This window comes from Sorex fumeus, unplaced genomic scaffold (assembly GCF_029834395.1).
Source record: "Sorex fumeus unplaced genomic scaffold, SorFum_2.1 ptg000098l, whole genome shotgun sequence".
Lineage (NCBI taxonomy): Eukaryota > Metazoa > Chordata > Mammalia > Eulipotyphla > Soricidae > Sorex > Sorex fumeus.
Window position 1 is genome coordinate 43,268,918 of NW_026606155.1, and position 25,275 is coordinate 43,294,192.

The window sequence follows — 25,275 nt, forward strand, 5'->3', positions numbered from 1 at the left end:
CTTGGCTAATCAGTTCAATGCAGGAGGCCCATGATGCAGAGCTACTCAGTTCCTGCAGTGTTGGGGATTCCATGGAGTTCCCCACATGCAAGACATCTATCTTAACCCCTGTGCTCTTAAAATTCCTGATGATGGGAATTTTAATGGTTCTTATGTATTTTCATAACTCCCTCCAGATAGGCTATACTTTTCCTGAAGTATTTAGCTTCCTTGGTTTTCATTTATCTTTGCTAATACTGAATTTTATTATCTTTAAATCTGTTTTGTGGAGAAAAAGTCCCATTTTAATTTGCATGTCTGATAACTTTCAAATTTTAAATTGCATGGATTATAAAACTTACAAATTTTTAGAGCTTTATTGATCATTTTCATTCCCTAGGTAAATTTCTAGTAATTGCCCCTTTTCCTAATCATTAAAATCTTTTAAATTCTAATTCTAAAGATTTAAATCACTTAATCACTTAATCCCCGTTATTCATCGATTTATTCGAGCGGGTGCCAGTAACGTCTCCATTCATCCCGGTTGCGTGCTAGCGTACCCCAATGGTATCTGTTCATTTTAGGAACATGTATAGCCTCAAACTGATCATTTAGGGTCTTGACGAAGAAGTCTGACCATCTTATAGGTGGGCGTCCACGTGATCTTTTGATGTCTCGTGGAATCCAATCAGTAATGGCTCTAGTCCAGCGGTTGTCTGTAAACCTCATTACGTGTCCAGCCCATCTGATTTTTGATGTCTTGGCAAATGAGACAGTGTCCCTGATTCTTGAGCGTTGACGAAGATCAGAATTCCGGATTCTATCTCTCATTTGAGTGAATCGTGATATTCCAAGCATAGTTCTTTCGATTCTTCTTTGAGAGACCCGAATAGCGTTCTCATCCTGTTTTCGTAGGGTCCAGGTCTCTGAGGCATATGTTAATGCAGGAAGAATAGTGGAATCAAAGAGATGTGCTCGTAGCTGGAGGTTCTTTGTCCTTTTAGTTATTTCTTCAATGCTCTTGAAGGCATTCCAAGCCGCTCTCTTCCTCCTGCGCAACTCAGGTGCCAGGTCATTCATCATGTTGATTTCTCGACCTAGGTATATATAACTGTTGCATTCGGAGATGGTGGTTCCGTTGAGAGCGAATGGAGCGTCAGGAACAAGGCTGTTTCTCATAAACATTGTCTTCGTAAGATTCAGCTGTAGTCCAACCTTTCCACACTCACGGTCGAAGTCGGTCAGCATTTGTGCCACTTGGTTGATGTTTGGTGTTATTAGAACGATATCATCAGCAAAGCGGAGGTGGTGTAGTTGCCGACCATCTATCTTCACTCCCATGTTTTCCCATTCCAGTCATCGCATGATGTTCTCGAGGGTGGCACTGAAGAGTTTTGGTGAAATGGTATCACCCTGCCGAACCCCTCTCTTGATATGGATGATTACTTCTTTGTAGAATGGTGAGATTTTGGTAGTGAATCCGCAATAGAGCTCACGAAGGATCCTGATGTATTGAGTTTGTACGCCCTGATTGGCTAGGGCTTCCATGACTGCTTCCGTCTCAACAGAATCAAAGGCCTTCTTTAAATCAATGAACGTTAGACAGAGCGGCATCTTGAACTCCCGAGATACCTCAATGAGCTTGGTTATTGTGTGGATATGGTCGATGGTACTGAATTCTTTTCGGAATCCAGCTTGTTCACATGGTTGTCCTTCATCTAGTGTTCTGCTAATCCTATTCAGGATGACTCGAGTGAATAGTTTGTAGATGACAGACAATAGGCAGATTGGGCGATAGTTGCCAATGTCGTGGATGTCTCCTTTCTTGTATAGTAGTACAGTCCTGCTGGTTTTCCATTGGGATGGAACCTTGTATTCAGACAGGTAGCGTGTGAAGAGTCGAGCCAATGTATTGATGAGTACTGATGGTAAGTTCTTCAGGTGTTCAGGTCTGATCTTGTCTGGGCCAGGTGCTCTTTGTTTCTTTACCGACGAGATGGCATGCTGGATTTCGGAAGGGAGAACATTGGGAACGACATATCCATCATGTGGTATGTGGTATGTGGGCAAGTGGATGTGGCTATTAAAGAGATCTGAGTAGAAGTCATGAATAATCTTCTCCATTGCCCTTCTGGAAGATGTGATAGATCCATCATGATGTCGGAGGGCAGTCATCTTGGTTTTGTAGTTGGTGAAGGACAGGCGGGCATTACAAATGTTTTTCCCAGCTTCTGCTGCATCTACCAGTACTGCTGCTCTCCTGTTTTTGAGGTCATCCTTGATGGCTTCTCTGTACTGTTTTGCCAGTTCGGACGTTCGCTTGTGGTTGCCTGAGGCACCTGCCAAGCCACGTTGGCGAATAAGTTCAAGAGTGTTCAAAGAAAGATGGTTTTTTGTGGTTATCTCTCTCTTGGCATTCCTTGCACAATCATGGAGGTGCTGAATCATTCGATCGTATTCCTCATCAATGTTGTCAATGACAGCATCTTCTCATGTTGCCGCAATAGAGCCAAAGAGCTCCCAGTTGGTGGTTGTTCTGGGAGTCCTCTTCTTAAACCTTGCATTCTTTTCTCCTCGTTCTGTGAGGTAGAATTTTGCACGAAGAAGACGGTGGTCTGATCCCGTTTGGAATTTTGGGACAACAGCAACATCGGTTAGGCAAAACCGTCGATTGAATATGATGTGGTCTATTTCATTGTGGAACCATCCATCGGGAGACTCCCATGTCCAATGTTTAGATTCAGCCTTTTGGAATTGTGAGTTACCATGGAAGGTTTTGGTTGACATGATGAACTCAGACAGTCTGTCACCCTGTTCGTTCCATTTCAGGCCATGGGTTCCGATGTGGAGTTCATCGACTGATCTTCTTGGTCCTATCTTGGCATTAAAATCACCGACAATGATCTTGTAGAAGGTGTGATCTTCTTTATAGAACTTCTCCAGCTCCATGTAGAATTTCTCAGTTTCTCTTTCACCATAACTGGATGTTGGTGCATAGACAACAAAGATAGAAACTGCCGGTAGTGAGCGACATTTATTCAAGTGTAATCGTCCGATTCGGGTTGTTAGGCATTCGAATGAATCAATGCTCGTGACTAAGTTTGTGTTGACAAGGATACCGACACCACCGACGCCTCTTTTATCACATGTTCCAAGGAACAGTTCTTCTCCAGTGTCGAAAACAGCATGATGGGATTGATGTCTTCTCGTTTCGGTCAGACCAATGATGTCATACTTGATCTTTCGTGCTTGTACCATAAGGTCTTCAATGGATGCAGCAGATGCCAGCGTACGAGCATTAAAAAAAAATATTTAAATAAAATTTAAATACTTTATAAATATGCTGAAAAACTTATCTTATATGTGTATGTACTTACAAATAGTTTAAGCTTTAGTTGCTACCATAGTCTTTGGCCAGAATACTGGGATAAGAATCAGAAGACTTGAATTCTCTTCCTTCCAAATCGTAAGACCATATAAATTAATTTCTTCAGTTCCAGTTTTGTCATTTGTGAAGTAGTCAATAAAACTTTGCCTTCTAACTTAGGAAAAATTTTATAAAACAAAATAGGAAAATACCCTAAAAACGGGCTGGAGCAGTAGCATAGTGGGTAGGGCGTTTGCTTTGCAAGCGGCCTATATGGCCAACCCAAGTTTGATTCTTCTGCCCCTCTCAGAGAGCCTGGCAAGCTAACAAGAGTATCTCGCCTGCACGGCAAAGCCTGGCAAGCTACCCGTGATGTATTCAATATGCCAAACACAGTAACAACAAGTCTCACGATGGAGACATTACTGGGCCCACTCGAGCAAATCAGTGAACAACGGGAGGACAGAGTGTGTGTGTTTAATCTCAGGGTTGGGGTAGTCTCCCCAAACAGTGCTTAGAAGGTCCAGGGCCCCAACAGTGATTCTCAAAACCTTACTGTAGTGCTTGAGGGCCATGAGATCTGCACATGGTGATATTTAGGGGAGCATGTCTTGCTGGGGATTGAACAAGGGTAAGCTACATGCAAGCCTCCATGCATCTCTCTAGCCCTGTTTACCCAGTTTTATGCCTTAGGTGATTGCACTATAATAAATACAATTTCTATAATGTGACATAAAATTGATTCTGCAAAAATGTTTTCTATAAAGACAGACTAGATTTTTCTATGATTTTGGTTTTTTTTAAAAATTTTTATTAGTGAAACACCATGAGGTACAGTTGTAGACTTATAATTTTTTGTGCTTGGGTTTAAGTTATACAATGATCGAGTACCCATTCCTCCACCAGTGCCCATTCTCTACCTCCAGTGCTCCCAGTATCCCTCCCCCCTTCCCCCCATCCCACCCCACCCCTGTGGCAGAGTATTCCCTTTTGTTTTCTCTCCCCTTTTGGGTGCTGTAGTTTGCAAAAGAGCCATTGAGTGACAATCATGTTTGGTCTATAGTCTACTTTCAGCATACATCTCTCATCCTGGGAGGCTCCTCCCAACACCTCTTATTTGGTGCTCTCTTCTATATCTGAGCTGCCTTTTCCCCTAGCATGTGTGACTGGCCTCCAAGCCATGGAGTGACCCTCCTGGTCTATGATTTTCTTTATGAAATTAAGTGCAGAGCTTTTCTCCTTTCTCCTCAAGATGACCTATATGGCCTATATGGCCTATATGGTCAACCCAAGTTTGATTTTCCGCCCCTCTCGGAGAGCCTGGCAAGCTACCAAGAGTATCACGCCCGCACGGCAAAGCCTGGCAAGCTACCCGTGATGTATTCAAAATGGTGATCTTGGGATGCTTAATCATTCTCTTTCCTTGTCTGCTGGAAGAAGATTTGAGGGTTTCTAAAATACTAGTAACTGGTACACAGATAGTATTGTACATTAATATTACTGTTGTATACAAACTATATAATGTGCAATACTATTTATGAACATAGAATTAACTGAGTTATTCAGGTATTTTTTTCACTATGGTAGTAATCGGCAATATAGTTAATAAAGTTTTAGCATAGACTCATACTACCTGGTTCAGTCCTACATTAAAACCCTTGGAAAAGTTCTTGACCTAAATATGTCTTCATACTTTTCATTGCAAAGCAGGGGTGGTATCATACTTTAACAAGCTGTTGTGTCAGTATAGTGAAAAAAACAAACAGAAAATCTCACATAGCACAGGGATCACTACACTATAAATGCTTGATAATTTTTTTTAAATTTCAAACTTTTCCTAATTTATTGTTGGTGTACAGTTTTACAGACTTTAAGGACTTTCATTTCACATCTTTATATATGTACAATTCTCATCATTTCCACCACAATCCCATCACCAAAAGACTCTTCTACTGATTTCTCCCACCACCCCTCCCCTTTCCCTCTCAATATCTGCCATAGTTTTCACTGATTCTACAGGTAAGTTTTATTTTTCGCCAGTTTGTTTGCATTAGTTATTTGTGTTACACATATGAACTAAGCCATCTGTTAATTCTTTCACTTTTTAATTTTATTTAGTGTAATTAACTTAAGATCTTTTTTGTCTCAAAAGGCACACTGTCATCTATTTAAATGGTAGACCAGTGTTAGACAGAGCATATATACCACAGCTTCTTTGTCCAGTCATCTGTTGATATTTAGGTTGATTCCATATTTTGGCTATTGTGAATATTATGGCAATGAACACAGAGTTATAATATCTTGCTCGTATTTTTATATCTCTTGGTTGAAAGACTTAGGAGTATTACTTAATCATACAGATTTTTTCTTCTTTTTAAATGAATCTCCATGCAGTTTTCTGTACGGGCTGCATCAGCAGTTGTAATTCAACTTGTTTCCTGTGTCAGGCTGGGGTGAAAACCACTCCTGGTCTATTGGTATTGTCTGGAGCATGCAGCTACTGTGCCTCTTGTCTTCCTGGTGTTTTTCACTGAAGCTTATTGTTTATAGCTCCTGGGGGATGCATCCCAGGGTTCCTGTCAACCCAGACAGGTGTTGGCATGGAGGCAGGACTGTGTGAAGGCTCTGAGGCTGCACCAATTTACATTCCAATCAGCACCAGAGTTCCTTTGTTTTGGGGCCACATTCCACAATACTCAGGATCTATACTCCACTCTGTGCTTGGGATCACTTCTGACAGTGCTTTTGGGACCATGTGGCACTGGGGATTGAACATGGACCTGTGTAATGGAAAGCATGTATTCCAGTCTTTTGAATTATTTCTCTGGCCCCAGAATGTCATTTTCTCCACATCCTTGCCAACATTTGCTTCCAGTCTTTTGGACAGAGGCTGTTCTCACTGGTGGCTATCTCTAGTCCCTGAATAGAGTCTATTTCCTTGTGGTTTTGATTTGCATTTCCTTGTGGTATGTGTTCCATAAATATTAACTAATACTCTTTTACTCTTTGAATAAGTAATGCACATGCATGCCCATGCATTGTTACAAACAAGTCCTAGTCTTAGTAGCAGTAAAAAAAACCAAGCCTTTATCCTCACAGGGCTAATATACTAGTGGCAGGAGAAAGATGAAAAACAAGAATAGCTAGGATGCCAGATAATGCTACTGGCAGTATAAAAAGAAATCAAATTGATTTGAGAGGAAAATTACAAAAAAACCTCATTTGTAAGTGGCAATAAAGCATATATGATCCATTTGGGGTGTGAGGAAGGAATGTTCTTGGAGGAGAGAACTCCTATGCAGAAATTCTAAGAAGAGGAGCAGGAATTTTGAAGGGTAGGGTGTTATGATGAGGAATAGTATCAATAATTATAATCTTCCTTCCTTTTTGAGTTTTTAAAAGACCTCTATATTCCTTTGACATTTTTAGCCCAAACTTAGACATATTAAAAAGTAAAAGATAATAGTGACTACCTCCTACTTGGGCCGGAGCAATAGCACAGCGGGTTGGGCGTGGCGTTTGCCTTGCAAGCGGCCATTGGCCGACCGAGTTCAATTCCTCCGCCCTCTCGGAGAGCCCGGCAAGCTACCGAGAGTATCTCGCCCACACGGCAGAGCCTGGCAAGCTACCTGTGATGTATTCGATATGCCAAACACAGTAACAACAAAGTCTCCTATGGAGACGTTAGGGGGCCCACTTGAGCAAATCGATGAACAACGGGAGGACAGTGACAGTGACAGTGACAGTGACCTACTTAGATTTAACATTTTGTCCTTGCGTCATCTGTATTTTTTTCTGAAACATTTTAAAGAATGTTTAAAAAAACCCCAATATTTATCTTGATTCTCTAAAATTATTATTCTCTAGTTTAAATAACCATAATATTTATGATAACATTTGGCAAAGCTAACAACTTCTTTTATATCATTTACACATCATCTTTCATATCATCTCTGTCATTGCCTAATCTTTTAGCCAGTCCATCTCACACATTTTTTAAAACTACTTTCTGTAGATAGTTTAAAAAACTTATCTGGAAACCAAATTCAACTCTAGGATTATGAATTACATTTAGTAGGTTTCCTAGATCAGTACAATGTATTTATAACAGAAGTAAATAAGGAAATTTTAATATTCTCTTTGATGCTATTATTTTTCATAGTACATAACACATACTGTCCTCTAAACTTGATTTTTTAAATTGCTGAAATGGTGGTTTGCAAGACTGTATTTTGGGGATAAATTTCACGCCACTTTATTTTAACACAACACACCTATAGCCAAAGTACTCATACCCATCCACCACAGTCCTCAGTGTTATGTTCTGCCCTCTGTGATCTTCCACTCTGATCTCAGTTGGCTTTGGATACTTTTAATGGTAACTGTTAAAAATTTTTTTAAGTTAAAAAATTTTTAATTAGGGGCCAGGAAGATAGTAAGCAGATTAGGTGCTTGCCTTTTATGCAGACCGACCTGGGTTCAATTCCTGACATCCTGTATGGTTTCTGATCATGGCCAGGAGTGATTCCTGAGTGCAGAGTGAGGAGTAACCCCTCAGCATTGCCAGCTGTGACCCCCACCCAAATAAACTAAAAATGTTTTTTAATTAGAATATTGAAGTATAGATGCCAAATTTTATTTTAGTGTCAAATAAGTAAAATTATTAAAATGATTTTTTATATTTAGCGATTTTCTTTTTTAATTCCAGGGAGTACCTGTAGAATTTTTGGTATTACCTGATATTGATTCAGTAATATCACATGTGGAAAATAATATGCATTTTGAAGAAATAAAAGAAGAAGATGATGATGACATGGAAGATTCAGATATGGGTAATATATATTCTGTTATGCTCATCCTCCCCATTCCTGTTTAGCACCCATAAAGTCAGTTGAATTTTAGTGAATTCAATAATTCTCCTTCAAGATTCTGAAGAAACATGAAGAAATTTATTTCAGTTCACATTTTATCAAGTTAATTAGGTGAAAAGATGTAAGGATGACATATTTGTTTAGCATAATGTTTCTCAGGTTTTATTGTTTGTGTTTATTTTTATTTGGAGACCACACTTAGCTGTGCTCAGGGCTTGCTCCTGCCTCTGTGCTCAGGGATCACACTGATGGGTTCAGGGGACAAATTTTAGTATACGTGCTGCCGAAGCAAGAATGGCTTGGGACTATATAGAGTGCTGGAGATCAAATCCAGGTTGGCAGTGTGTAAGGCAAGTGCCCTGCTAGTTGAACTATCGCTCTGGCCAATATAACTTTCATTTTACATGTCAGGCTAGATTTCCCAATATGTGCTTTGTTACTCCAAATAAGTTCTTTTAGCCCTGTGGTTCTACTTCATGTTGAAAATGATCCCAATGCTATGGCATGTGTTTTTATTATTTCTATGACCTAATGAAATTCTGATAAAAATAATTGCATTTGTAGTGTTTTTGTTGTTGTTGTTATTGTTTGGGGACCACACCCAGTGAAACTCAGGGGTTGCTCCTATCTCTATACTCAATACTTGGAGGATCATATGGCATGCTGGGGATCAAACCCTGTCAGCCGCATGCAAGGAAAGCACCCTAACCACTGTACTATCTCTCTGGCCCCTGCATTTGTAGTTTTAAGTAATTACTGTTAATAATGCAGAGGGAAAATTTCAATAACACTTTTGATATTTTTAAAGTTATTTATATTTCTGTTGCCTTACTGCTTACATTTTTATACATTCTATTGTTTTCATGATTTTTTCCCCCACATTAATCACTTTGATAACCTTCTGCTGAGTTAGATATTGTTATTTTAATTGAATAGATGAAGGATACATTCTTTTTTTTTTTTTTTAGGATACTTATTTTTAGCAGAGTTAAATTATCTCCCCAGGATCACAAAGTGGCCTGTGGTAGTGCCTGGACCTAGATCTGACTAAATTCTGACTAGATCTCATTTATGATAATTATGCCCTATCATAATTATTCTTGATATGTATTCATAATAATAATCATCCTCTAGTTTTCATTTCCTTTTTGCTCTTCTCTGCCAATCTATAGTTTTAAAGTAGGGTTTATATCATTTATTTTTATGTCACATTTAGTAAACACCTGAATGTTTTGTTTATTACTGTTACAATCTGTGCCAAGATGAAGTAGTATACATATTTTTTACATAAGATTTATTTTTTATTATAATAAAAATTCAAAATTCATATTGTAAATCTAATAAGGGCTCTGAATTTTAACTGTCACCAGTGACATGTTTTTTTCATTTTGGTTATGTTCTAGTACTTTTCTGATATGTAAAGGTTAGAATTGTTTCCTGATGAACCAGAGTTCTCCACCATGTTGTTATTGTACTAGCAGACTTATATTCTGGTCTCTGGTTTACTGTTTTATTTCTGTGATCACGGTCACGATCACGGTCCTCCCATTGTTCATCGATTTGCTCGAGCGGGCCCAGTAATGTCTCCATCATGAGACTTGTTGTTACTGTGTTTGGCATATCGAATACACCACGGGGAGCTTGCCAGGCTCTGCGGTGCGGTCGAAATGCTCTCAATAGCTTGCTGGGCTCTCTGAGAGGGGCAGAGGAATCGAACTCGGGTCGGCCATATTGGCTGCGTGCAAGGCAAACACCCAACGCATTTCTGTGATAGTCCAGATATTCCAGCCTTTAGAGTCTAAGGAGTCCTAGATGAATATGATATTTGATCAAAGTAAATGATGCCTTTTTCCATTTTCTTTACCATACCCCTTTGTTGCTTTGACTCTGGACTCAATTTGCCCTCTTATTTTTTTCTGATTCTACTTCCCTTTTGTTTTCCCTAGTCTAGTTTTATTATTTCTTTTACAGCCTGACATTTGTTTAATTTCACTCTTTATTAAGAGTAACCCCCAACCCTTTCATTCTTCTGTAGTTGCTGTTGCAACAAATGGTAGTAGCACTAATTTATTTGTGGTGCTCTCATCTGTGGTGCTCTCACACCAGGGTCAGATTCTTGGTTGTGGTGCTTGCACACTTAGTTTCAATGCTCTCCCAGGGGTCCAACATTCAGCTCTGGTGATCACACACATGCTCAAATTTGCACACATGCATGCACCTTGCTGTAGTGGCCCAGAGCTAGCATACCTTGTGTGGTGCTGGGGTTCCAGATGTCAGTGTCCCTGAAGTTGCCCTCAACCCACATGGACATTTCTAAGGATTAAACTTTTAGCCATGCACTTGTAGCGTAGACACACTCTGTTCCAAAGTCATGCCAAGTCCACCCTTTTCGTTGTTGTTATTGTTATTTTATTTTTAAAATGTCCTATGCCTGTAAGCTGTGTTGGTCATAATATTGTACAGGAACATTTATGTCATACCTCTTCCATGTTTTATGCCATGCACAAGGAAGAAAAGAAGAAAGTAATAAAAGAGTTTGTTACCATGTAAGAATGGAACTCAAAGGAAATATCCTTCAATGGAAGTGGGTATAGCATAAAGTAAAAATGAAATGAGTTCTCAAAAAAAGGACAATATAAATGGAATTAAAAAGTGAATGATGAGAAAGAATATATGCACATTGTTGAATAAGTGAAGCAAAGAGGAGAGAACTGAAGAAATTTATAAATTTAGTTTATTCAGAGAAAGAGCATTGAGAATAGACAAAGGAACGATTGGCACAGGGCATGATAAAAAGGATAGAATGGAAAATAATGATTGGGTAGAAAATGAAAATATGTGAAAAAGTGTGTAATTTCTGGGCAGCTAGGGAAAGCCCTCCTCGACTCTCTTGCTGCCTGCGTTCAATGAACTTGAGCCACTTCCCCACCTGGGACGGCCAATGCCATGGGTGGATGAAGGAGAAAATGAGGCCACCAGGCTGGTTGGTGATCAGTTCCATTTATTTTTTATTTTTATTTTTTTTAGTTCCATTTATTATTCCATTCTCCCCACGTGCCTGTTTCCGTTTCACTAAGCTCCCCATTCTGATCTCACACTGCTCCTTATTCCTGTCTCCTCTTGTCTCTCCTGCTCATCTCTCCATGCTCCATCTTGCTGCCCTGGTCTCTCTCTAGTCTTGCTCCAACTTCCTGCATTAGGGTAGATACCACACCCCATCCAGTAGTACAGTCAACATATCAAAAGCCCTTCCTGATCACTGATCAGGCTCAAGGGAGGGAAATGCCACCTAGGGATGTTTCTCCTTCCTCCAATAACTTAATTAACATCTTAATTAACATCTTAATTCTACTTCTTAATATTAGTTATTTTGTGTGAGCACAGTAAGAGAGACATTGAGCTTGTTGGGTGGCTCTCCTGGGGACATCTTGCTATAGATCTCAGACTACAGTGCTTAGGCTGGATTAATCTTTCCTAACCCTAGCAGGGTCCTAATCTCGATGTTACTTTTGGATCATGACAGAATTTGTCCATGACCATGCTTTTAACATATAGTTAAGTATTATGGTGATTTGGCCAGGCCCATTTTGATGCCAGGGTAGTTCACTGCTTGCCCTGGGTCCATCCAGTCCCTCATTGGGACCCTGCTTTTGGGATGCTAGGAAGTAAGGGCAACTGAAGCTTAAGTTGAGAAAACAGATGCCCAGGAGTGAATATCATTTGGAGTCAATTAATTTCCAAGTTACAAAAGCATAGCATTAGCTGTCTTTCTGTGTCTATACAGAAAGGACATTGGTCTGAAATAACTATGCAAAGGACTTAAGGAGAAGATAAAAGCAATATTTACAAGTTAACAGAGTCTGATTAAGAGATAAAGGTGATTCACTGGTTGGGGAAGCAGAGCACAAAGAAAGAAGTTACAAGTAAACACAGAGGAATGGGAGCACTATGATGGGAGTAACCTAATAAACCCAAGCTTCCTGTGGCAAGGCAGAAAGGACAAACCAATGTTATCCTACAAAAAGGAGAAAATACAGTAAATAATAAAGTAGGTCTGTATTCTACTATAGAGGGCATAACTTTCATTGTTGTGGAATATAGTATTAGAAAAATTGCATTTAAAATAGTGTAACTCTTTCACCATATCTATTCAATATAGTACTGAATGTACTTGCCATAGCAATTAGGTAAGAAAAAGATATCAAGGGAATCCATAAGGAAAGGAAGTCAAGCTCTCACTATTTGAGGATTAAATGATACTATATTTAGAAAATTCTAAAGCCTCTACAAAAAGACTTTGAGAAATAGATTTATGTAATAAAGTACAGGCTACAAAATTAGTATGTAAAAATCCATGGCTTTCCTATATGTAGATAATGAATGAGAAGAGAGATTAAAAGTAAAACCCCATTCATAATTGTGCCTCAAGAATATCATGTACCTCAGAATCAGCTTAAATAAAGAGGTAACAGACCTATACAAGGAAGACTACAAAACACCACTTCAAGAAGTAAAAGAGGAAATGGAAATACATCCCCTGATCATGGATTGGAAGGGTTAATATCATTAAAATAGCAACACATCGCAAGCACTGTACAGATTAAATGCAGTCACTTTAAGAATACTCATGGCATTTTTCAAAGAGATCAAAAACTACTGAAATTCATATGAAACAACAAAATACCCCAAATAGCTAAAACAATCCTTTGGAAAAAGAATATGGGAAACATCACTTTCCCCAACTTCAAACTGTTTTACAATGTGGTGATAATTAAAACAGCATGGTACAGGAAATAAAAACAGAACCTCAGATCAATGGAGTTAAGTTGAATATCCTGACATAGAGCCTCAGATATTATGACCAGTTAATCTTCTATGAAGGAACAAAAAATATGAAATGGAGCATGGAAAGCCTATTCAACAAGTGGCATTGGGAAAACTGGTCAGCTACATGAGAAAAAATGACTTCGGACCTCTTTGTAATGCCAGGCACAAAAGTTAAATCAGGATGGATTAAAGACCTTGATATCAGATCTAAATTCATAAGGTATGTAGAGTAAAACATAGGCAGAACTCTCCATGACATTGAAGCTAAGGGCATGAAACATTGCTGACCCAGTGGAAGAAAAGACAAATAGGAGTACATTAAATTGAGCTTCTGCACCTCAAAGTAAATAATGACCAGCATACAAAGGCAATCTATGGAATGAGATAAATTATTTGCTCATCAGTCATCTAATAAGGGATTAATATCAGTAATACAAGGCACTCGCAAATTTTACAATAAAAACACCATACAACCCCATCAAAAACCAGGGAGATGAGATGAACAGAAATTTTTTTAAAGAAGAAATATAAATGACCAAAAGGCACCTGAAAAAAATTCTCAACATCACTTTTATTTGGGGGATGCAAATCAAAACAACAATGAGATGTCATCTCACACCACAGAGACTGGTACACATCAAAAAAGAGCAACCAGAGCCTCCATGGATTTGGGGAACAAGAGACTCTCATCACTGCTGGTGAGAATCTTGACTGGTTCAACCTTTCTGAAAGGTAATATGATCATTCTTAATAAATCTATGACCAAGCAACCCTACTTCTTGGAATATACTCCTAGGGCCCAAAGAGAATGCAGAAAAGACATTTGCAACCCATGTTCATTGAAGCACTATCAACAATAGCAAAAATATGAAAGCAGCCCAAGTGTCCAAGAATAGGAGGCTGGATAAATAAATTTTGGTACATATACACAATGGAATATTACTTGGCCGTAAGAGAAGATAAAGTCATGAAATTTGCTGCTACATGGAGAGAACTGGAGAATATCATGCTGAATGAGTTAGTCTGAGGGAGAAAGACTGACCTAGAACTATCTAATATGTGAGATATAAAGAAACATGATGGTGGAATGATTAAAAACTCAGACAGTGGCAACAAAGAACATTAGAACTAGTCTTAAGTAGGAAACATGCCACTTGAGGGGGCTGAGGAAAGGACAGGGAACATCTATGGTGGAGGGAAGCACTTAAGCAGGAGGAGTTGGCAGGTGGTAAAGTGTTATGTATGAAACCCAATCAGCAACATTACTGTAAACCACAGTGTATAAACTTATTTAAAAAATGCCTCTTGTAGAAGCAGACTGGTGAGTGGGGGGCAAATAAGGGTGGGGGAAAATTGGTTGAGGGAAGTGGACACTGGTGAAGGAATATGTGTTGAAGCATTGTATGCCTGAAACCAAACGATGAATAACTTTATGATTTCACATGACAGAATAAAAATAAGTAAATCAGGGTAATTTATGCTTCCTGGGAACACTGAGACTCAGATGATTTTGATTGACTACTCACAGAGGATTGCTGAAATGGTAACAAAATAGAGAACTAGTATTTTTACTTTATAGTACTGGAAATCATATGGAAAATAATACCCTAAACACTTTGTCTAGCTCATATCTTCTTAGTATGCTAATTTTTATAATCGCATATGTATTTCAAAATTATGGAATCCTCTTTAAAATTATGATTATAGTATTACTAATTGTACAGGATTAGCAATTGTTAATTGCAAATGTTTAGTCAAAGTTCACATTTCCAGTTGCACCAGGCTTTTTTGGCCAATCTACCTTTCTATGTACTGTTCCTCTTGCTCCGTGTGCTTCACTGCCTTCCTTCATAGACACCTGATATTATATTTTTCATTAAATATTTAGCTAATGTAAACTATTCTAAGAAACTTTTTGTTTTGGCACCACATTTGACTGTGCACAGGGCTTACTTCTGCCTTTGCACACAGGGATCAGTCTTGGTAGGGCTTGGAGACCATATAGGATACCAGGGATCAAACCTGGGTCAGCTTCATGCTAAGCAAACATCCTACCTGCTGTACTCTCTCTCCAGAACCCTTCCCCTTCCCCTTCCCCCTTCCCCATCTCCTTCCTTTCCCATCTCTTCCCTCACTTTTACTAGGCTGACTGTGAAATTCAAACATAACAACAATGGCTGTATTCATCATGGTAGTCACAACCCTGTGCGGCTGTACTTTTAAAATTCAGTTTTAAAATTCAGATTCCAGAAGTTTCATAGTATGTTTAAAGCAAAATGCACTATGTGCAATTGTTGCTTATTCAGTTTTACCCATCTTGGATTTCTTTATTTTAGACGGACATATTTGCCATGATTGTATTTTTTTTAAATTGAATCATTGTGACATACTCAGTTGCAACGCTGTTCGTGATTAGGTTTCAGTCATACAGTGTTCCAACATGTGTCTTTTTACCAGTGTACATTTCCCATCACTAGTATCCCCAGTTTCCTTCCCCCATCTTCTCACCACCCCCCTACAGCCTGCCTCTATGGCAGGGACTTCTCTTTCTCTCTCTCTCTCTCTTTCTCTCTCTCTCTCTTTCTATATCTCTTTCTTTGGTCATTATGATTTGCAATATAGGTACTGAAAGTTTCAGCACTCAGTTGTTGTCTCCAGAACCCTTTTCTAGGAAGCTTTATCTGTCTCTCTTGTTAAGTTAGATGCCCCTTCTGTATTTCTCAATATAAGTATTTTTGTTATAATACCTCATTTATCTTTACATTTCTTAATAAACTGATGAAATATATGTTTATTCATTGACCAATTTACTGTCTTTTTTATAGGTTGAAACTATATGTGGCTAGTAGTTGTTTTGTTCATGACTTTTCCTAGACTTGATTACAATACTTGAATGTGGTTGAATATACATAAATGCTTTCAAAATGTATGGTAGACATATTTTAATTAAAATGAATATTAAAAACAAAACAAAAACCCTATTAATAGACAAGTTTAAGTAATTACTTTTGTAGTTGACTAAAACTTTACAATTATGTATCAGGAAGCATCTCAGAATCATTTTAAGTCATACAATTGGGAAGTTTTTAAAAAACACAACATGAATTTAAAACAATGGGAGTGTGAATTAAAAGTTTTTATTAAGGGGGCACTAGGAAAGTGGCTCAGTTAGTGGTCAAGCTCATGCTTTGTATGTGTGAACCCCTGGGATTTATTCCCTGAAACAAACACAAGTTTTCTCAACTATCAAATTTTTGTTTGCTAGCCTGGGATAAAATCTTAAATATATTCAGTTGACATTTACATTTACATTGATTCCTTTTCAAACATGTTAGATGTTCAAGATGATGAAGTGGAAGAAACTGTTTATAAAGATAGGAAGAACCAGTTACCTTTGGAACTTACGGTGGAGTTAACTGAAGAGACGTTTAACACAACAGTAATGACTTCAGACAGCATAGTGCTTTTTTATGCTGGCTGTGAGTATTAATCTTAAGAAGAAACTGTACTCATATTAGAACACTTGAAGTACATACCCTTTATTTCTGCATTCTGTATATTGCTTGTTTTTAAAGGACATCAATTTCATATGTCCCAAGTAGGATGCATATATTGAAAGATTTACTTATGATTCTGGGGTTGTAAAAATGATTGTATCAGACTTACAAGTTGAATATTAAATGCTGAGCTTAGTAATTTTAAGATATGTTGTGTTCAAGCTAAGGATTTCAACATACTAATAGTTCTTAAATATATGTATAGGAAATGCATCATATCAGCAAGTAATAGCCCTTTACCTATATTCTTACAGTGTAATGGAGAAAATTAGTTGTATTGGAACCCTAGTAAATGTTTGGGAAGTATTAAGTGTTATATACTAGAATATTTCCTACTAAGAAATAAAAAGTTTTGGAATCCTCACAAATACTCATTTTTATTATTCATAATAATAAATGCTCTGGAGAAATGCATGTTGTAACATTTGTTAAATTATTTTATCTTCATGTAGGGCAAGCAGTATCCATGGCATTTCTGAAATCCTATGTTGATGTGGCAATTAAATTGAAAGGTATTGTATTGGAGTATGCATGTTTATTTTCATGATTTTGAACTGTAATTATTTGTAAAATTTGCCATGTTGAAGATATAAAATACCTAATAAAATTTTAGGTTTTATTTTTATATCTTGAAGTTTAAATTTAATGAACCATGAGTTTAAAAATGTTCAGAAATTTTTGGTTTGATTGTCTCCATGGAGCTGTGTTTAGCACAACATAGAGAGCCAGGTATATTAAGTACATGTGACTACAGACTTCATCTAGTAACTACTTTGACTTTGAAATAGTTATTCATCATAATAGACATTAAATAAAAAATTGACGGCTGTGACCTAATTTCACAAACTCATGAAAGATCAAGATCCCAGTGTTCTTGAAATTATAAGCAACCCCCATGGACTAGGGTATTTTTAAATTATTATTATTATTATTTTATGCTTTTTGGGTCACACCCAGCGATGCTTAGGGGTTACTCCTGGCTCTACAGTCAGGAATTACTCCTGGTGGTGCTTGGGGGACCATATGGGATGCTGGGGATTGAACCTGGGTTGGCTGCATGCAAGGCAAATGCCCTACCCACTGTACTATCACTCCAGCCCCGGGTATTTTAATAGTCTGAATTATACTTAAAAAAAAAAAAACCTGTTTTTTGTGATTGGATTCAGATAACCAATCTTGATTTCCTTTTTCCATTAGTATTTTCTTTGTGATTTTTTTTTTTACTAATTAGATAAATGGGTTAAGTTTTTGAAGTTTAGGGGTGCTTAACACAAAAAAACATAGCATAGGGAACTACAGTGTTTTGTGTTGGTGTTGACGTATATGCTATAAGTGAATTTAGAAAATAGTGTAGCACTTAGGGATTTAGTCCTATAATCTTAACATAATGCTTTCTTGGGGAAAGATCACTTTTCATCTCCTAGTATAAGATGATGGGCTGGAGCAATAGCACAGTAGGTAGGGCGTTTGCCTTGCACGTGACCGACCCTCTTAGAGAGCCAGGCAAGCTATCGAGAGTATCCTGCCCGAACGGCAGAGCCTGGCAAGCTTCCCGAGGTGTATTCGATATGCCAAAAACAGTAACAACAAGTCTTACAATGGAGACGTTACTGGTGCCCACTCAAGCAAATCGATGAACAATGGGGAGGACAGTGCTACAGACAGTACTACAGTATAAAATGATGAAGAATATTTTAACTTCAGTCACAAGGTGGCAGCAGTTATCAAGTTTTTACACATACATGGTATCTGGTAATAAAATAATGTTTTTCTCTCTTCCTTTTAAATCTGTACCCTCTTTGAAAATTTTGCTTTAATAAAGAATATGGAGTGAATTACTACAGGTATAGTGTAATACTAGACTATCCCAATTGAAACATGATTAAATATTGAATTTGCTTTATAGGAAATAAAATAAAAATACTAAACAGATAGCTTCAATATAAGTTCAATCTGCATAGCCTTATACATATAATGACTACTATTTTTTTCTATTTTTCCCCCCAGCAAAGCCATTTTTAAATTTATTTATCATTTTTTTAATGACTCACCATGAGATACAGTTACAGATTTACAAACTTTCATGATTATGTTTCAGTCATACAATGATCGAGTACCCATCCCTCCACCAGTTTTTTTTTTTTTCAGATTTAATGTTATGAAAATTTTTAAGTAAACTTGGGTCCGGAGACAAAGTAATACTAACGTTTGTTTGCTTGCTTTGGATCGTTACCTGGTGGTGTGCCACATGCAAAGCAAATGCCCTATCCACTGTATTATTGTCCAGCCCCAAGAACATTAATATTTTTAGCAGCAGGAAACTTGTTGAAGATTCTAGTTGAAGGAAAAGAAGTTAAAGTAGTATTATTCTATTTCAAACTTAGGTGGTAGTATAAAATATATATTCTAATATGGTAGTATAAAATAGATATTCTAATATACTCTAATATGAAGAAGTATCTCTGGATACTTATTGATTAAAAGATTAGTAAAAATGATAAGATAATTTTATAGAGAAGTCACTTAGGAAACTGATTTTAGAAGAAATAGTTATCTTTGTTTATATGCTCATCTGATATTTAGGTATTTATATACTTCAGAATAAAAATTAAAAATGTGTTCATGGAGAATTATCAGGGTACATTTCACACATTTTTTTTTAAATTCTTTTTTTTTTATTAGTGAAACACATGAGGTACAGTCGTAGATTTACAATTTTTTGTGCTTGGATTTCGATTATACAATGATCAGATACCCATCCCTCCACCAGTGCCCATTTCCCACCACATGGATAATATCCCCCCACCCCCATCCCCCCATCCCCCCCTGTATCTGTGGCAGGGCAATCCCCTGTGTTCTCTCTCTCCTTTTGGGTGTTGTGGTCTGCAAAAGAGGCATTGAGTGGCAAACATGTTCAGTCCATAGTCTACTTTCGACATGCATCTCCCCTCCTGGGAGGATCCTCCAAACATCCTTTATTTGGTGCTCCCTTCTCTATCTGAACTGCCCTTTCCTCTAGGATACCCGGCTGGCCTCTAAGTTATGGAGTAATCCTCCTGGTGCTGATCTCAGCTATTCTTGCGTATTAATCTCATACTTTGTTACTTTATATCCCCCAGATGAATGCAATCTTTCTATGTCTATCCCTCTCTTTCTGACTCATTTCGCTCAGCATGATACTTTCCATATTGTACCACTTGTATGTAAATTTCATGACTTCATCTTTTCTAAGAGCTACATAGTACTCCATTGTGTAGATGTACCAAAGTTTCTTTAACCAGTCATCTGTTCTTGGGCATTCAGGTTTCTTCCAGTTTCTGGCTATTGTAAAGAGTGCTGCAATGAACAAACAAGTGCAGATGTCACTTCAATTATACATTTTTGCCTCTCTGGGATATATTCCCAGGAGTGGTATTGCTGGGTCAAATGGGAGCTCAATTTCTAATTTTTTGAGAATCGTCCATACTGCTTTCCAGAAGGGCTGAACCAGTGGACATTCCCACCAACAGTGAAGGAGTGTCCCTTTGCGTATAGGAAAGCCATGGACTTTTGGGTATTGATTTTATAGCCTACAACTTTACTATACAAGTCTATTGTTTCTAGGAGTTTTTTGGTGAGGTTATTGGGTTCTCTAAGTATAGTATCATATCATCTGCGAATAGTGAGAGCTTGATTTCTTCCTTTCCTACCTGAATGCCCTTAATATCTTTTTCTTGCCTAATGGCTATTGCAAGTACTTCCAGTAGTAAATTGAACAGCAGTGGAGATAGTGGGCATCCTTGTCTCGTTCCTGATCTTAGAGGGAAGGCTCTCAGTTTTTCCCCATTAAGGATGATGCTTGCTGTAGGCTTGTGGTAGATGGCTTTAACCATGTTGAGGAGAGTCCCCTCTATACCCATTTTGGCTAGGGTTTTCATCATAAAGGGGTGCTGGATCTTGTCAAATGCTTTCTCTGCATCTATTGATATGATCATATGCTTTTTATCTTTTCTTTTGTTGATATGATGGATTATGTTGATTGATTTCCAAATGTTAAACCATCCTTGCATCCCTGGGATGAATCCTACTTGGTCATGGTGTATGATCTTTTTGATGAGTAGTTGGATTCTATTTGCAAGTAGTTTGTTGAGGATCTTTGCATCTGTGTTCATCAGGGATATCGGCCTGTAATTCTCTTTCTTTGTGGTATCTCTGTCTGTTTTTTGTATCAGTGTGACATTTGCTTCGTAGAAACTGTTCGGAAGTGTTTTTGATATTTCAATTTCGTGGAAAAGTTTAGAAAGGATTGGGAGTAAGTCCTCTTTAAAGATTTGGAAGAATTCACTAGTGAATCCATCTGGGCCAGGGTTTTTGTGCTTGGGGAGACTTTTTATTACCATTTCAATTTCCTTGATGGTGATAGGTCTGTTCAGGTATTCCAGGTCTTCTTGGTTCAGCCTTGGGAGTCTGTAGGAGTCTAGGAATTTATCCATTTCCTCAAGATTTTGATGTTCCGTGGCATAAAGCTTTTCAAAGTACTCCCTGAGGATCCTTTGAATTTCTGTACTTTCTGTTGTAATGACCCCTTTTTTATTTCTGATTCGGTTTATTAGGGTTTTCTCTCTCCCTTTCTTTGTGAATTTTGCTAAAGGCTTATCAATCTTGTTAATTTTCTCGAAGAACCAGCTCTTGGTTTCATTGATCTTTCGGATTGTTTTTTGGGTTTCCATCTTGTTAATCTCTGCTCTGAGTTTTATTATTTCCTTTCTCCTGTTCGGGTTGTGCTCCTTTTTTTGGTCCTTCTCCAAGCTCTTAAGCTGTGAGGTTAGGTTACTTATGTGTGCTCGCTCCTCCTTCCTGAGGAATGCTTGTAGAGCTATAAACTTTCCTCTTAACACAGCTTTTGCTGTGTCCCATAAGTTTTGGTAACTCGTGTTCTCATTTTCATTCGTTTCTAGGAATCTTTTGATTTCCTCTTTGATTTCCTGTCTAAGCCACTCATTGTTCAATTGAGCACTGTTTAATTTCCAGGTGTTTGATTTAGTTTTCTGTTTTTGTGTGTGATTTACTTCTAATTTCATCGCAATATGGTCTGAGAAGATTGTTGATACAATCTCTATCTTCTTAATTTTATGGAGGCATGTTTTGTGGCTCAGCATGTGGTCTATCTTGGAGAATGTTCCATGTACGCTTGAGAAGAATGTGTATTCAGCTTTTTGTGGATGAAGTGTCCTGTATATATCTACTAAGTCCCTTTCTTCAATTGTTTCCCTCAAATGAAGTATGTCCTTGCTAAGCTTGAGTCTGGTTGATCTATCAAGAGGTGACAAAGCAGTGTTGAAGTCTCCCACTAGTATTGGGTTGCTATTGATGTCTTTTTCCAAATCTATGAATAGTTGTTTTAAGTACTTTGCTGGTCTCTCATTAGGTGCATATACATTTATTATTGTAAGTTCTTCCTGTTGTACAGATCCTTTGATCAATAAGAAATGGCCTTCACTGTCTCTTATGACCTTCCTCACTCTGAAATCGATGTGGTCTGATATAAGGATGGCTACCCCAGCTCTTTTATGGGAGCTGTTTGCCTGTAGGATTGTTTTCCAGCCTTTGACTCTGAGTCTGTGTTTGCTTTGACTATTGAGATGCGTTTCTTGCAGGCAGCAGAATGTTGGGTTCAATTTTCTAATCCATCCTGCCACTCTATGTCTTTTAATTGGTGCGTTTAGCCCATTGACATTGAGAGAGATTATTGTTATGGGATTTTGTCTCATTGTTCTGTTAAAGTTTGGTGTATTTGAGGGGCCTGTCTTGCCTTAAAGTAGCCCATTTAGTTGTTCTTGTAACCGTGGTTTTGAGTCTATGAAGTTCCTGACCTGTTGTTTGTCTGTGAAACTGTGTGTTGTTCCTTCTATTATGAATGAGAGTCTTGCTGGGAAAAGTATTTTTGGGGAGGCATTTATTTCATGGAGTTTTTTCACTACGTCCCACCACTGTTTTTAGGCCATGAGGGTTTCATCAGAAAAATCAGCTGTGAATTTTAAGGATGCTCCTTTGTAAGAGATTTCTTTCTTTGATCTTGCTGCTTTCAGAATTTTGTCTCTGTCTAAGGTTTTGGTCATTTTGATCAGAATGTGTCTTGGGGTATTTTTATTCGCATTTCTTCTAGCTGGTACCCTTCGGGCCTCCTGAATGTGGTCACAAGTTTTCTTCAGCTCTGGAAACGTTGTAGCAATGATGTCTTTGACAGTTTCTTCTTCATCAAGGTTTTCTTCCTGTACCTCTGGGACTCCAATAATTCTTATGTTACCCCTCTTGGCTTCATCACGATCTTCTCTTGCCATCTGTTCCCGAATTGTGAGTCTCTTTTCCATTTTCTGCTCTTTTCTGGAGAGTCTCTGAACTTCATCTTCGAGCTCACTGCTTCTGTTCTCAGCAGCTGTTACTCTGCTGCTGAGGCCTTCCACTGAGCTTTTCAATTCGCCTACAAGATTTTTCAGGTCTGACATTTCTGATTGCATTTTCCTCATTTCTGCCTTCAGATCCTCTTGTCTTCTATTGGCATTGCTTTCCATTGTTTCTTTTAGTTCCCGAAGCATCCTAAGTAGCTCCCTTCTGAATTCCTTGTCAGAGAGGTTCTCTAACACTACAGTACTGTTGGTGTCATCTGGGCTAGACTCTTCAATATGAAAGTTTGGTGGGCTTTGGCCTTGCTTTACCATTGTGAGAGGTGTGGTTTAGTCCTTCACGTTCACTGTTACTATTCTGCTTGATATGCAGTGTGAGTTAAGATAGGTTTATGAGTTATTGGCTACTGTGTTTCTAGTGGCTGAGATAAAATAGAGAAGTTTCCATCTAAGAAGTTAGCTTATGGTTCCTATGGCATATGTAGTGGGTAAATATTTCGCGGCCGCTAATGCGGCCGCGGCTCCGGAAAGAGTCCCTGGCACTGGGCGAGGAGTTGGAAACGTCTCCTGTTTGGAATTCGAGCCGTTCAGCTTTGTTGCCCAGAGCTGGGCCTCTGTGCCCGTTACGCGCAGATCAGGGGTTGAAAACCGGCTTTCTAGGGGCTGGATCTAGCTGCGCATGCCCAGAGAGGGTCTCAGGCCCTTGGGGGTGGGCTGTACCTGTTTGGAATTGGAGCCGTTCAGCTTTGTTGCCCAGAGCTGGGCCTCCGTGCCCGTCCCGCCCATTTCACACATTTTTATTGGATTAAAAACTACCTATGTATTAGGTAGCATATAGATAGTGGTAAATATGAAAGTCTAGACTCAGCTATATTATCAAACAGAATTGCAAACATTGAATCTAAAATGATATAGTTATTAAATATGAGATACAATCTAGAATCATTTAAAGTATAAGTGTAAATTTTTTAGCATTAAACTTTTTGGTTTTAAAATTTAATCTTATATTGTTGGGCTGGAGTGATAGTAGTACAGCAGGTAGGGCATTTGTCTTGTATGTGACCAACTGGGCTGACCCGAGTTGGATTCTTCTGCCCCTCTCAGAGAGCCCGGCAAGCTACTGAGAGTATCCCACCCACACGGCAAAGCCTGACAAGCTACCTGTGATATATTCTATCTGCCAAACACAGTAACAACGTCTCACAACGGAGACTTTACTGGGCCCGCTCGAGCAAATCGATGAACAATGGGAGGACAGTGCTAACAGTGCTGACTGTTGGGATAGATCCTAAATCTATCGTCAAACATTATTTCTTTGACCTAATATGTTAAAGTTTCATTTTGTTAGAAGTTTTTCCTTTCTTTCAGTAACTGAGTTGTGCAATGCTTATTTTATTTGGTTTTAAATCTATTTCTAATAGTTCATCTTTTCGGGAACTGTACATGTATTACTATTTAGCAAATAGAAATTTCTCTTTTGGCATCTGTTCTTGGGGGTTTTTTTTTGGTTGAAAATAACTATAATATTTAAACAGCATTGGGAATTTGAAGCCTTAGAAGTTTCATGAGTTTTATTTATTAATATATATTTATGGTGTTTTCTATGCAGTGAATGCCCTAGGTACTGAAAAATTAATGGTGAATAAAACAGTCTTTACTCAATAAGCTCTTCTGATAGAAAATGTTATTCAGACAGCTGCACATATGACTGCATAATGTCACAAAGAGATAAAGAATGGAGCATGGATTGTTAAGCACATAGGAACCAGTGAAATCATGAAATACATAGAAGAAAACAGTCAATACTGCCTATCACATTGGCTTCAGCAATGTCTTTGGGTACTCAACTTAGTAGCTTAGGAAACAAATGCAAAAATAAACAAATGTAACTACACCAAATGAAAACTTCTGTACACCAAAAGAAACTATCATTAAAATGAAAAGACTTCTTAATGAAAGAGATATTTGCTTTATATGAATGTATATATACACATATATGTATGTGTATGCATATATACATGAAAAGGGGTTACTATGCAATATATGCAATCTTCCAGCTCAACAGCAAATCAACTAAAATGTGCAGAAGAACTGATTAGAAAACCTCAATAGAAGACATAGAGATGGCAAATATGCACAGGAGAAGGTGTTCATCATCATTTATTATTAGGGAAATGTAAAATCAAATCCAATAAGTTGTCATTTAATATTTGTGAAAATAGTGACATTCTAGACATTCTATACTTAAAACAAGTGTTGATGAGGAAACGGAGGAAGAAATACCCTCATAC

At 38.1% G+C, this 25,275-nt stretch overlaps 1 protein-coding gene across 1 annotated transcript in view; it reads left to right on the forward strand.

Annotated features, from left to right (window-relative positions):
* The window catches only part of TXNDC16 (thioredoxin domain containing 16), a 127,530-nt gene that overhangs the window by 70,538 nt on the left and 31,717 nt on the right, over positions 1 to 25,275 (forward strand). Inside the window, 3 exon segments of the mRNA XM_056133899.1 lie at positions 8,055 to 8,178; positions 16,380 to 16,523; positions 17,054 to 17,113. Of these exon segments, the coding sequence (XP_055989874.1) occupies positions 8,055 to 8,178; positions 16,380 to 16,523; positions 17,054 to 17,113 (328 nt within the window).